Raw genomic sequence first — 14,457 nt, 5'->3', positions numbered from 1 at the left:
AAGCAGGGGCCAGCAAAGTGTGGCCTGAAACTACATAGGCTTGGAACTAAGACTCTTTTTTACATTTTAAAAGTTTAAAAAATATGTGACTAGCCTGCAAAGCTAAAATAATTCTCGCCCTTCACAAACAATGGAATACTTCCATGACAAAGTATTTTTAGACTGTAAGATTACTGTCCTGTTTTATTCTAGTATATGTTGTCTCCACAGGCTGCGTAGGCCAACCCTCACCACCCTTTTGTTTCTAAACTTCTCCCCTTCTGATCACCTATTTAACCCTCTGCAATTCCCGAAATCCTTCCACTCTACCCACATGAGAAATATCCCCTACTATCCTCAACCTCTTATCCAACAATACCTACATCATCTTGTTCTAACTTCGTATTTTTCAGATTTTTACCAGGACTCACAGTAAGAAATTTCATGTAAACAACTGACACATTCAAAAACATGTACACAAATGAACTAAGAATTACCAAAAAAACTCCTCAAAGTTATATACTATTTTACTTATATACAAATATAACAAATTCAGAAATGCAAAATTCCTTGGAAGAGTTGTTTATATGGTGCCATATTCAGTTGTTCTTACATTCTCTCCCACAAGGCTTTTCTTTTCTCCATTCCACCAAAACAGCTTTTACGAAGGTCACCAGTGATCTCAACATTGCTCAATTCAATGAGCCATGTTCAGTACTTCTCAAACCTCATCCTACTTTACTTGTTAACATCATCTAACCCAGCAGTAACTCTGATGTGGCCCATCACTCTCTCCTCAAATGCTTCATTTGCCTTCCAGGGCATCCCTTTTGGGTTTGTTCCTAACTCACTGAGTTCTTCATTCTCCTTTACTGCTTCTCATATCTGACGTCTAAACACTGGGGATACTCTGGAGTTCTCGGACATCTCGGTGTAAATGGAGATCTGGTCCTGTTGAACAGCTTGAAATTCCAAGTCTATGTGAACTTCTACATTTTCATGTCTAGCCCAGATCTCTTCTCTGAACTCCTGACTCGTATCAAACTCCTCTTAATATGAGCTATGAGTTTCATCTCAGGTTTCACCTGTCTAAACCCAACTCCTATCCTTCCTTTCCCTCAAGTACTCTTCACGCCAACTTCTCCATGTCAGTAAGTTCCACCTTTGTTCTACTTGCTGAGGCCCAAGTCATCTTTGATTTCTCTTTCATACTCCACATGCAATCAATCTATACGCAAAGGCTGAGCTCTACTTTAAAATTACACTCAGGTCCAACCACTACTACCCACTGGTCTTAACCAGTCAGCAGCCTACTGCCTCCCTTGAATCTTATTGTCTATTTTCAACACAAACACAACAGTCATAAGACAGTTTCAAAAATCAGATAATGCTGTATCTTTGGTTCAAAACCTTTCAATGGATCCCAAATGAAAATAATTGCAGAAGACCTTACAGTGGCCTACATGTGACCTGACCGCTGGCTACCTCTCTTACCTCCATCTCTTTAATCTCTCCTCCTCGTTCACTTCCATTCCACTGGTTTCTTTGCCATTCCCTACACATGCCAAATTCACTCTTAGGGCCTTTGCACTTGTCATTTCCTTTGCCAGGGAGGTTCTCTCTGTACTTACATGAATGGCTCTCATTTTCTTTGCATCTGTGCTCAGATGTCACCTCAGCTTCCCTGACCATTCTTTTTATTTTGTTAATTTTTATTTATTTTTTAAAGGTTTTATTTATTTATTTGACAGGCGGCCGGGGCGGGGGGAGAGCAGGCTCCCCGCTGAGTGGATAGCCCAATGTGGGGCTCGATCATGACCTGAGCCAAAGGCAGAGGCTTAACCCACTGAGCCACTCAGGCGCCTCTCTTTTTAACTTTTTAATAATCTCTACAACCAACATGGGGCTTGAACTTACAACCCCCAAGAGCAAGAGTCGCATGCTCTCCCAACCGAGCCAGCCAGACCATTCTTTTTAAAAAAGCATCCACGCGGGACACCTGGGTGGCTCAGTTGGTTAAGCAGCTGCCTTCAGCTCAGGTCATGATCCCAGCGTCCTGGAATCGAGTCCCACATCATGCTCCTTGCTCCGCAGGGAGCCTGCTTCTCCCTCTGACTCTGCCTGCCACTCTGTCTGCCTGTGCTCGCTCTCTCTCTCTGACAAATAAATAAATAAATAAAATCTTTAAAAAAAAAAAAAAAAAGCATCCACGCTCCAATTGCAACCCCTGCACAATCCCTTCCCCTGCTTCATTTTTGTCTGCAGCATGTATTACCATCTGGTGCCTTTACACACTCCACAAACATGTACTGGGCTGCTACAAATACATTACATACCTTTAGTGTGTCCAGGCAAAACTTCTGAAAGAAATAGCTTTTTATATTAACTCTTCCTCCACAGCTAAAAAGGTAGGGAGCATCCCAGGTGGATGGATACCAATCCTTAGACTCAAATGAAACTATAGGATTCTCTACCTCTCCTGAGAATTTGAACGGACAGAGATACAGTCAAATGGATAGTAGGTAATGCAAGTAGGTAATGCAACCGTGGTAATGCAAGGCAGTGATGAAAGCACAAAAGCACGGACAGCCATGTTAGGCAGTGCGCGTGAGGAAAATCTGAAGGAGGCCAGAAGACAGAGAGGCAGGCAGATAAGACAAAGTATGGAGAGGAGAATGACCGTATGACTTCCAAGAAATGGAACAGAGCCATGGTCCCTGACTGGCTAGGTCCAGTGCCATGACACTCAGATTCATATAAGCTTGGTTTCCTAAACTTGAATTATTAACAATATGGCTTTACAACTGCTGTATGTTCACCCTGCTGCCTTTTATCTAAGTCTGAGAAGTTCTCTTCCTACAAATTTTAAACAGATTTACTTCACCATATATATTCTAAAGAAAATTACTCCTATAGTCAAGGTTAAAAAAATTTACCATTTATTTTTAAAGGCATTAATAAAAACCTTAACATACTTTATACTAAGAAAGATATAATATACAAATGGGCTGAGTTGAAGTTTTCACAGATTGACTTTTCTTTACTACATGTAACTGAGTTTCTTTTAATTACTCACATTTCCACTGCTGAGTTATTCAAACTGATTATTCCCCTGAAACACATGGCTGGTTATTTAAGCATGAGTCACGTGCAACAAGGGGAAATGCAGGCGATTATGCCACCCAACCAACTGTTCATGAAGAAAAAACGACATTTTGTTCATGTTGACCATGGCGCATCAAAATACCATTCTCCTCGGGAGACAGCTGCACCTGTTTTTTTGGGAATAAAGATCGAGATATAAGTATGCAGTTAAAAAGCCTATTTTCTTGGGGCACCTGGGTGGCTCAGTTGGTTAAGCAACTGCCTTCGGCTCAGGTCATGATCCTGGAGTCACAGGATCAAGTCCCACATCGGGCCCTCTGCTTATCAGGGAGCCGGCTTCTCCCTCTGCCCCTCGCCCATTTCATGCTTGCTCGCTCTCTCAAATAAATAAAATCTTAAAAAAAAAAAAGCCTATTTTCTTATAAAATCAAAAGAAATGGGGCGCCTGGGTAGCTCAGTTGGTTAAGTGTCTGCTTTTGGCTCGGGTCATGATAACAGAGTCCTGGGATGGAGACCTGTGTCAGGCTCCCTGCTTAGCATGGAGTCTTGCTTCTCCCTCTGCCTGCCACTCCCCCTGCTTATACTCTCTGTGTCAAATAAAATCCTAAAAACAACAACAGCAACAACAACAAAAACAAACACACACACACACACACACACACACACAAGAAAATGGAAAGCAATACACTCAAGGGAAATAAAACTAGAATATAATATGCTAATATACTTAATGCCATAAAAAATTCAATCTTTATAAGATACTTAATTACACAAATTGTGAAATTCACGTGAGTAAATGTGCAAGACTATTTTATTTTTTTTTTTTTTTTTTTTTTTTTTTAAAGATTTTATTTATTTATCAGAGAGAGAGAGAGAGCGAGCACAGGCAGACAGAACGGCAGGCAGAGGCAGAGGGAGAAGCAGGCTCCCTGCTGAGCAAGGAGCCCGATGTGGGACTCGATCCCAGGACGCTGGGATCATGACCCGAGCCGAAGGCAGCTGCTTAACCAACTGAGCCACCCAGGCGTCCCGCGTGCAAGACTATTTTAAAAATAGTATTTTTTTAATAAAGATTTTATTTATTTGACAGAGAGATCACAAGTAGGCAAAGAGAGAGGGAAAACATGATCCCTGCTGAGCATAGAGCCTGATGTGGGGTTATATCCCTGGACTGAGATCATGACTTGAGCTGAAGGTAGAGCCTTAACCCACTGAGCCACCCAGATGCCCCTAAAAAATTTTAATGAACACTGGTATTTGATCTGTTCTAACAGAATTAAAAACATTACAAAACAGTGATCAAAATAATGTATTTTTAAAAAGCCCCCAAAACAAAAAACCGGAGTGCCTGGGCAGCTCAGTTGGTTAAGAAGGTGCCTTTGGTTCAAGTCAAGATCCAGGGGTCCTGGGATTGAGCCCTGTGTCAGGATCCCTGTTCAGCAAGGAGAGTCTGCCTGTCCCTCTCCCTCTGCCCCTCAACCCCCACCCACCAGCTTGTGCTCTCTTACTTTCCAATAAAAATCTTTTTTTTTTTTTTTAAAGATTTTATTTATTTATTTGACAGAGAGAAATCACAAGTAGATGGAGAGGCAGGCAGAGAGAGAGAGGGAAGCAGGCTCCCTGCTGAGCAGAGAGCCCGATGCGGGACTCGATCCCAGGACCCTGAGATCATGACCCGAGCTGAAGGCAGCGGCTTAACCCACTGAGCCACCCAGGCGCCCTCCAATAAAAATCTTAAAGAAAAAAAACCCCAACAGTGATTACAATACAAACAACATCACCCACCTGCAACAGGCAATTAAACCTAATTACCTAGAAATTAAAACATTATACATCTCTAGAGTTGAAAACAAAGTCTTAGAGTATCTAGAAAATGGTAAGAATTCTACATAATAGAATCTACAAAATACAACTAAAGCACTGTCCAGAGAAAAAGTCATTGTCCTAAGATATCCATTTTGATAAACAGTGGATTAGAAGGAGTTTGTGAAACTTAATAAGGAGAACAAAAAGAGGAAACTAATTCCTACTGTATCATCTGGGTCCACTGGGTCCTATTCTATGTTTTGAGTTTCTTTTCTGAGCAGGTCTCATAGCTCTTTGTAAGGACTCATGACTCACTATTTCCTAGAGGTCTGCCAAAGAACAGAAAAAATTTACTTAGAATAATAAAGATAAAACTCCTATCTTGCAATTTTGCTTTAATGCTATTGAATTTTTTTACAGATGTAAAATAGAGAATTTTAGTGATTTTATTATCCCTTAACTTTGAATATTTTGTTATTCTTCATCTCCGTATTTTAACTCATTGTGGTGGCCAGCCTTCAGCACTGCCCCAGTGAGAACTGCCTCCTGGTAGGCATGCCCTTGGTAGACCCCTCCAGTTGACTGTTCATCCCACTCCTCTGACTTTAGTGGGTTGGACTTACTTCTAAAGAACAGAAAAGAGCAGGGCAGTGTTTCATTCAGAAACTAAGTTATTAAAATGGGTATGGTCTTGCTCACTCTCTTTTGGATCACTCCCCCTGGGGAATCAAGCTGTCACACTGTGACTCTCAGGCTGTATATGGAGAGCCCCAAAAAGCAAGGTCCTCAGGTCTCCAACAAAAAGCCATGAGTGAGCCTGGAAGCGGATCCTCCAGTCCCAGTGAAAACCTGAGAGGACTGTAATCTCAAGGGAACTACCCAGCTAATAAGCTGCTCCTGAATTCCTGACCAACAGAAACTAGAGATAATAAATGTGCTGTTTTGAAGTGCTAAATTTTGCGGTGAACAATTGATAATACACTCACCGATTATCTGCAGCTATGCTTAAAAAAAAAAAAAAAGACTGAAATAGTAACATGAAATCACCTAAAATGATGATGAAATAAATCATCAACAATGAGATGATTACTATTACAGCATCCTTCAGTTTTCTTATTCTCTTACCCAAAGTACTGGATTTTCTTTCAAAAAGTTACTATTTTTTAAGATTTTAGATTTTATATATTTGACAGAGCACAAGCAGGAAGAGTGGCAGGCAGAAGGAGAGGAAGGAGGAGAAGAAGCAGGCTCCCCACTGAGCAGGGAGTCCAATGTGGGGCTCGATCCCAGGACCCTGGGATCATGACCTGAGCCAAAGGCAGTTGCCCAACCAACTGAGCCACCAGGTGCCCCAGAAAAAAATTTTGTATTACTTCTTAGTCTTTTCATTTCCTTATTTTTTAAGTAATGACTACACCCATTGTGGGGCTCTAACTGACGACCCTGAGATTGAGTCTCACGACCCTGAGATTGAGTCACATGCGCTTCCGCTGAGTCAGCTGTCCTTGAGAAAATATTTGTGATCCCTACTGTAGGCTAATAGTGGTGGTGAACTTGTTCCTATAAGCCAAGTCTCAGATGATGAGTCTTCAAATGGCATATGCTACTTACATGCATTTTCTCCAACTGAAGAACTGATATATTTCTGAGGACAAAAAAGGAAATAAAGCACTGTGTTTCAAGTACTTCAATGGGAAGGATTTCATCATAATACCTTGTGGCAAAAACGTGAACCATCCCACTTTGCTAAAAAACAGTCTTTTTTCGGGACGCCTGGGTGGCTCAGTGGGTTATGCCGCTGCCTTTGGCTCAGGTCATGATCCCAGGGTCCTGGGATGGAGCCCTGCATCGGGCTCCCTGCTCAGCATGGAGCCTGCCTCTCTCTCTGCCTCTGCACGCCTCTCTGCCTGCTTGTGTGCTTTCTCTCTCTCTCTTTGACAAATAAATAAAATCTTTAAAAACAACAACAACAAAAACAATCTTTTTCCCATGCCACCAGACAGTATTCAGTTTTTATGGCTTATGCACCAAAATTCACTTGATAAAGTTTTCAGCAAAGACAAGACCTATAGCTCTTAAACACATGAAAGGATGCTGGACTTTACAATAATAAAAAATTATAATGAGATAACCATTTCCAACTATTAGACTGACAAGAATCCAAAGGTTTCATAAATTATTGAACAGACTGGGGGAAACAGGAACTCTCAATGTTGATGAGAATATTAAAACAGTCTCTACAGAGAACATGGGAAGAAATTATTAAAATTATATACGTATATTCTCTTCAACCTAGCAGTTCTAATTCTAGAATCCAAACCAAGATTAGAATTCTAGACTCTATTAAGGTAATCCTAAAAATGTATTCAAAAATCTACAAAAAGAATTATGTAAAAGAGTACTGACTGTAGCATTAAATAGCAAACAATTAGGAAAGCCTAAAATTCCATCCATAAGAGCTTAATTAAGTAAAAGACACAGCTCTACATAAAAATATCATGCAACTTTAAAAAACAAGGCAGTTTTATTTTTTAATATTTTATTTATTTATTTGATAGAGATTACAAGTTGTCAGAGAAGCAGGCAGGGAAAAAATCCTCGCTGAGCAGAGAGCTTGATGCGGGGCTCGATCCCAGGACCCTGAGATCATGACCTGAGCCGAAGGCAGAGGCTTTAACCCACTGAGCCACCCAGGCGCCCCAAACAAGGCAGTTTTATATACTGGTATGAAGTAGTCTCCAAAAAATGTTGAAAAAGCACTTACCTATTAAGAGAACACTGTCTGGATTACCTACAAAAATGAAAAAAATTTAAAGTTGAAAGGAATAATATGATAGAAACATCTTACCACATTTATTTCAATTATATATTATCTTTACTGTCAGTGAACATACACAGCACACATATACACGAACACAAAACATCAAAAGGTGTGCTGTGAAGTCTCCCTCACATGCCTAACCTAGTCTCTCTCCAGAGATGACCTGAGTATCACCCTGAGGTGACCATCAATGCACAGACATGTCTGTAAGTGTGTATTTACATCAATGGCAGGCAGCACAATACATTTCTGCATATTTTTTCATTTAAATATATCTTCCTATCAGATTGTTCTACATTAATAAGTAACAATGCAGTTCTTTATTTTAGAGAGAGAGTGAGTGCCAGAACGGGAGGAAGAGCAGGAAGAGAGGGACAGATTCCACGCTTAGCACGGAGCTCATCCCCACAACCTCGAGATCATGACCCACGTCAAGATCAAGAGTTGGAGGCCTAACTGACTGAGATACCCAGGCGCTCCAATGATGTAGTTGTTTAAAAAAATAAAGAACTTTATGGCTTTTTCCCAGGATTCCTTAGTCTTTTAACGTTAAATTCTTTTATTTTTATTTTTCTGTTTTTTAAAATTTTCCCTCTTGGGTACCTCAGTGGGTTAAAGCCTCTGCCCTCGGCTAAGGTCATGATCCCAGAGTCCTGGGATGGAGCCCCACATTGGGCCCTCTGCTCAGCGGGGAGCATGCTTCCCTTCCTCTCTCTCTCTGCCTGCCTCTTTGCCTACTTGTGATCTCTGTCAAATAAATAAAATCTTTAAAAATTATAAATAAATAAATAAAATAAAAATAGGAACTGGGGTGCCTGGGTGGCTCAGTGGATTTTAAAGCCTCTGCCTTCGGCTCAGGTCATGATCCCAGGGTCCTGGGATAGAGCCCTGCATCAGGCTCTCTGCTCAGCAGGGAGCCTGTTTCCCCCTCTCTTTCTGCCTCCCTCTCAGCCTACTTGTGATCTCTGTCAAATAAATAAATAAAATTTTTAAAAAAGAAAAAAAATAGGAGGAACTGGCATGCCTGGCTGGCTTAGTCTGAACTCTCGACCTCAGGGTCACTGAGTTTCAGTCCCACATTGGGTGTAGAGATAACTTAAATAATAAAACTTAAAAATAACAGGAGGAACAGCTAGTAGTATACATGTCTTCCTTCCATAGATTATGAAAGCTGGCATTGGGCAACAGATAGCACAGGGCAGAGATCCATGAAAAAAGCAAACACTTAAGGTGAGTTTTCCACTCACCCCATTTTGGAAGGAAACAATTTCCAAGGCAGAGCTTGAACAGGTATTGTTCTTCGTATGTGGAAAAAGAGAGAGTTTGGGCCTCGGAATAAGGGACCTAGAATCTAAAGATGTAAGGTCTAGTAAGCAGGGATTTGAAAATGTGGAGCTCCAGAAACCTGTGTAAAAATTCTACTTAGGTACTTGCCCAAATCCTAAATTATGCAGATACCACAGAGCTTGGAAGCAGTGCACGGGGGCTGAGAGCTGAAGGGAGAGTTTTAAGGTCATCCAGAGTGCCATCACTTACTCTGTACCCAAGGAAAAGCCATTTCACTTCTATGAGTCTTTTTTTGTCTATAAAATGGGAATAGTAATATCTAACTTGATGGTGCTATAAAGATCAAATGAAGTAAGCTAAGCCTAGTACACCCAGTAATCTTTCATGTGCAGTTTCTAGTTTCCTTTACAACAAAAACCCAAACTAATAAACCTAAGGAATCCACTGAAAACAAATTCCATAAAGTAAGATTTTACTGACTCTTTATCTAAACACAGAGACTACAATGCTTCACATTGTAGTCTTCTGCCTGGAAACCAAGATCGGGTTTTATTTAGTGAAATACGGCTGTCCACCACCCTTCCGGGCTGCCGCAGTGGTGCCTGTGAATGCCCTAGCTGATGCTCTCAAGAGCATTAACAGTGCTGGGTTCTTATTAGGCCATGCTCCAGAGTCGTCATTCAGTTTCTAACTGTGATGACGAAGCATGGTTACATTGGTGATAGAAATCACTGATGATCACAGAGCTGGGAAAACTGCTGTAAACCTCATGGGAAGATTAAACACATATGATCAGCCCCAGATCTGATGTACAACTGGAAGATCTAGAAACATGGCAGAATAATGTTCCTGTCTCATCAGTTTGGTTTCATTGTCCTCACAAACTCAGCTGGCATCATGGACTATCAAGCAAGATGAAAACACACAGGAGGGAAAATTCTGGGATTCTTTTTCTAGGGATGTAATATATACAGCCAAATAAAATCCCTCAATGGACATGAATGAATGAATGAAGTGAAATGTAAATTCCAAATTATGTGCTATTTTAAAATATAAGACAAATTTATGTGTCATATTAATTAGTAATGAAATAATTAGAACTTGAAAGTCATAAATTACTTTCCTTAACCATATTACTTGTTACCTCCAAAATATGTTACATATAGTATCTGAAAACAACCGTAACTAAAAACAATCCTGTGTGAAAGAGTACATATTATAGGATTCCCTCATATAAAGTTCTAAAATAGGTAATCTTTGATCACAGAATTCAAAATGGTGACTTTTTATACTGAAGAAAATGTTCTATGTCTTGGTTAAGGTGTAGTTAACAATGATACGCCTTCTCAAAACATCGAACTCTCATTTTAAAGATCTATTTCAGTGAGAGTGAGGGAGAGCGCAAGACAGAGAGCAAGAGAGAGCAGGGGGAACGGCAGAGAGCGGGGGGATAAGCAGACTCCTGCTGAATGGGGAATCTGACAAGGGGGGCTTGACCGAGATCACGACCTGAGCCAAAATCCAGAGTCAGACGCTCAACTGAGCCACCCAGCCACCCCTAAACTCTCCATTTTAAATCTGTGCATTTTACTGTATACAAATTATACCTCAAACAAAGGTACTGTGAAAAAAAAATGTGGGCTATGTACAAATGTTGTTGAACCATTCTGAAAGGCCATGATTCATACATAAAAATGACCAAATGCCAAGTACTTAGTGAGAGAACTATACAGTGAATGTTTTCTACAAACTGCTGTATACAAAACACAGACTCTGCAGTGGCAGGAATTGCTCTTATTCAAGGTTCAGAATTTGATTTCTGAGCTGAATTGTTTTTACACTCATCAAGAGCTTCAAACAACACGTGCCTTAGAAGTTTTTAACTGTTAAAAACCATTAACCCCGTAGTTTATTTACATTAATGGCAACCATGCAGAAAAGCTATGTTTACTAAACGTGACTGAGGTACAGTGGTCTCTGGCCAATCCTTTAAAGAAGGCACTCTTCCAGTATGTCACCTCACCTGTCTCTCTTCCACCACCCAGGCGCCCCTTAATAGTTTTCGATTAACTTTTTTATTTTTTAACATTTCATTAAAAAAAATTTTTTTTCGAAAAAAGATATTATATATTAGAGAGAGAGAGAGCGTGCACGCATGCAAGCACAAGCAGGGGGAGCGGCTGAGGGAAAAGGAGAAGCAGGTTCCCCACTGAGCAGGGAGCCCGACATGGGCCTCGATCTCAGGACCCTGGGATCATGACTTGAGCCTAAGGCAGATGGTTAACCAACTGAGCCACGGAGGCACCCCACCATTTCAATTTTTTAAAACACATGTTGTGAGGGGTGCCTGAGTGGTTCAGTGGGTTAAAGCCTCTGCTTTCGGCTCAGGTCATGAGCCCAGGGTCCTGGGATCGAGCCCCGAATTGGGCTCTCTGCTCAGCAGGGAGCCTGCTTCCCTTCCTCTCTCTGTCTGCCTCTGCCTACTTGTGATCTCTCTCTGTCAAATAAAATCTTTAAAAAACAAACAAACAAACAAACAAACAAACAAAAACACATGTTGTGAAATTTATACAAAAGGTTCACTTTTATAATAATGGTACACTTACTCCTTAATTGAAATGTGAGCACCTTCCTTCTTTTTGGTTTTGTTTGAAACCCTGTAAGGAAACATAAAGGAATTTAAAAGAATAGCATACACATTTCCACTCTGTTCATATAACACATTTTACTAGTTCCACTTAAGAAAGTATCATCAGAAAATAAGTTCATAGCCTTTAAAAATATGCTTTAAAAGTGATCCCAGCGTAAACAACTATTAGGCTGTAATTAAGGAAATTTTCTTTCACGAAGTCCAGTGATGTTCCTGAGCAAACTTATACCTTAATTCTGTCAAGTAAAATATACACTGTGTCACTCTCATTTATGAAAACAAAACCATTAGAGACTATGTACTTTTTTTTTTTTTAAAGCTTTTATTTATTTATTTTGACAGAGAGAGATCACAAGTAGGCAGAGAGGCAGGCAGAGAGAGAGGAGGAAGCAGGCTCCCTGCTGAGCAGAGAGCCCGATGCAGGACTCGATCCCAGGACCCTGAGATCATGACCTGAGCCGAAGGCAGTGGCTTAACCCACTGAGCCACCCAGGTGCCCCTAGAGACTATGTACTAAAGAACATTTTAGAAGTTAAAAAAAGCAGGACCAGTACTTAAATATTTATTTGTTTTTCCTGGTCAGACCTAACCCAAGTGCCCTATTCCTCTCTTCTGGCTTCCACGTGACCTTCTTTCCCTACACATGTATCAACTTTCCACTTTACTACTAATCTAGACTTTAGAGACCATAAGATATATTAAAAGTGATTTACTCTTAGTAAGTACCAAAGTTATAGCCTATTTCATGTTATTTCAAAAACACTACTCTTAAATCATCTGCATTATGCTTGGCTTTCTAGATTTCCAGAGGCTAAGAGGCGGACCCAAATCCTGTCTGGCTGTCCTAATGCGAACAGGTTGCTAATGGAAAAGTTGTCAGGCATGTTTCTGTGAAGCAATGGTTAAGAAATGCTAGCTGAAGGGTGCCTGGGTGGCTCATGTGGCTGAGTGTCTGACTCTTTTTTTTTTTTTTTAAAGATTTTATTTATTTATTTGACAGAGAGAAATCACAAGTAGTCGGAGAGGCAGGCAGAGAGAGAGCAGAAAGCCCAATGTGGGACTCGATCCCAGGACCCTGAGATCATGACCTGAGCCGAAGGCAGTGGCTTAACCCACTGAGCCACCCAGGCGCCCTGAGTGTCTGACTCTTAATTTCAGCTCGTGTCATGTTCTCAGGGTTGCAAGAATGAGCTCTGCATAGGGCTCTGGGCTCAGAAGCCTGCTCAAGATTCTCTCTCCCCCTCCCTCCGATCCTCCCCCCACTAATAAATAAGTAAATCTTAAAAAAAAAAAAAAAAAAAACTAGCTGAGAGTTGTGCCTCACAATCCCAGGAAAGCAGCTCTTTCTCCCCATGCCTTAAGAGAACACCTTTTGTACCAAAGCAAAACAAAAAACAAAAAACAAAACCAAGTGAGCTGTAGGCAGTGGTAGTTAAAACATATTTAAGCTGTTAGAAAACTTAATAATGAGTAGTGGCTTCTTTTTAATGATAACAATTTCAAAGAGAAATAATGCAATATCTAGGAAACTGCAATTTCTTTACACTTCTGATGTAAATGTTTTACATTTTAATGTATGCAGGTATACGAGTAACACCCCTTAAAGATCTTTTCTTAGGAACAAGTTAGTCATAGGTTGGTCATGAATTTGTGGCAAATATTCTGGACCAGGCCGCATTTCCAAGAACCGCTGCTTGAACTCAGGAAAGAAAAGCAAACATCTGCAATTTAATGGTCATTATCATAGTTGTAAGTCCAGTGAAAATCTGCTAGGTTTTAATAACAGAGTATGATCAAGTACGTCAAATAGGAGTACTTATAAATATAATTTTACCAAAATTTTCATCCATGCCATCCTTCAAATTAAATATATTCAAAATGTTGGGGTGCCTTGGTAACTCAGTTGGTTAAGCATTTGATTCTTGATTTTGGCTCAGGTCACAATCTCAGGGTGGTGACACTGAACCCTGCATCAGTTTTATTCCAATCATAAAAGTTAAAAAAAGGGCAAAACTAATCTATGATGTTAGAAGTCAAGAAAATGGTTACCCTTGGGAAATGGAATGGTAGTGATCAGAAGGAAACACAAGGATGCTTCAGGATTATGATAATGTTTTGCTGCTGCTGTTGTTGTTGTTTTTAAATACAGCTCTGTGTTTTCTTTTAAAAAGATTTTTATTTATTTGTCAGAGAGAGAGAGCGTGCACGAGCCCGTGAGTGTGAGCACATGCACATAAGCAGGGGAGCTGCAGGCAGAGAGAAGCAGGCTCCCTGCTGAGCAAGGAGCCCAGAGTGGGACTTGATCTGTGGGGTCATGACTTGAGCTGAAGGCAGATGCTTAATGGAATGAGCCACCCAGGCATCCCAATGTTTTTTTTAAATCAAGCTATTCACTTCTAATACATGCATTTTTCTGCACATGTATTTCAATAAGAAGTTTACAACAATGACCAAATAAAACCATGAACCTATGCATAATATAAAGCTGAAAATAAAATATGGTGCATCTGGGTCAAAGAGCTCTCTCTTGTTCTAAAAAACTAAAAAATAATCACAAGTTACATCAATAGTTTATTTATATATTATACATATATTTTTTAGATTTATTTCAGAAAGAAAGAGCATGCAAGGGTGTATGTAAAAGAGAAAGCATGGAGAGAGAGGGGGAGAGAACCCCAAGCAGACTCTGCTGAGCCTGAGGCAGGGCTTGAGACCACGAACTTGAGACCATACCCGGAGCTGAAACCAAGAGTCTGACACCCAGCCAACTGTGCCACCCAGTCACTCTTACATTTTTCAAAATATTTCA

General features: G+C 40.4%; 1 protein-coding gene across 3 annotated transcripts in view; it reads right to left on the bottom strand.

The window, feature by feature from the left end:
* Window positions 1–2,895: 2,895 nt before the first annotated feature.
* Window positions 2,896–14,457, bottom strand: part of LOC116586274 (survival motor neuron protein) — a 33,374-nt gene continuing 21,812 nt past the window's right edge. For 2 of the 3 annotated variants that reach the window (XM_032336037.1, XM_032336036.1), the window contains 3 exons: window positions 11,605–11,655; window positions 7,655–7,681; window positions 2,896–3,251 (listed from right to left, as the gene is read on the bottom strand). In XM_032336037.1, coding sequence (XP_032191928.1) covers window positions 11,608–11,655 — 48 coding nt within the window. In that variant the 3' untranslated portion in view covers window positions 2,896–3,251; window positions 7,655–7,681; window positions 11,605–11,607. Of the gene's footprint in view, window positions 3,252–6,367; window positions 6,536–7,654; window positions 7,682–11,604; window positions 11,656–14,457 lie in introns of those variants that run through there. The other variant, XM_032336035.1, reaches the window with a different exon arrangement.

The sequence above is a fragment of the Mustela erminea genome, chromosome 3 (assembly GCF_009829155.1).
Source record: "Mustela erminea isolate mMusErm1 chromosome 3, mMusErm1.Pri, whole genome shotgun sequence".
Taxonomy (NCBI): Eukaryota; Metazoa; Chordata; class Mammalia; order Carnivora; family Mustelidae; genus Mustela; species Mustela erminea.
The sequence above is the reverse complement of the archived record's forward strand: the minus strand, read 5'-3'. Positions and strand labels throughout refer to the sequence as shown.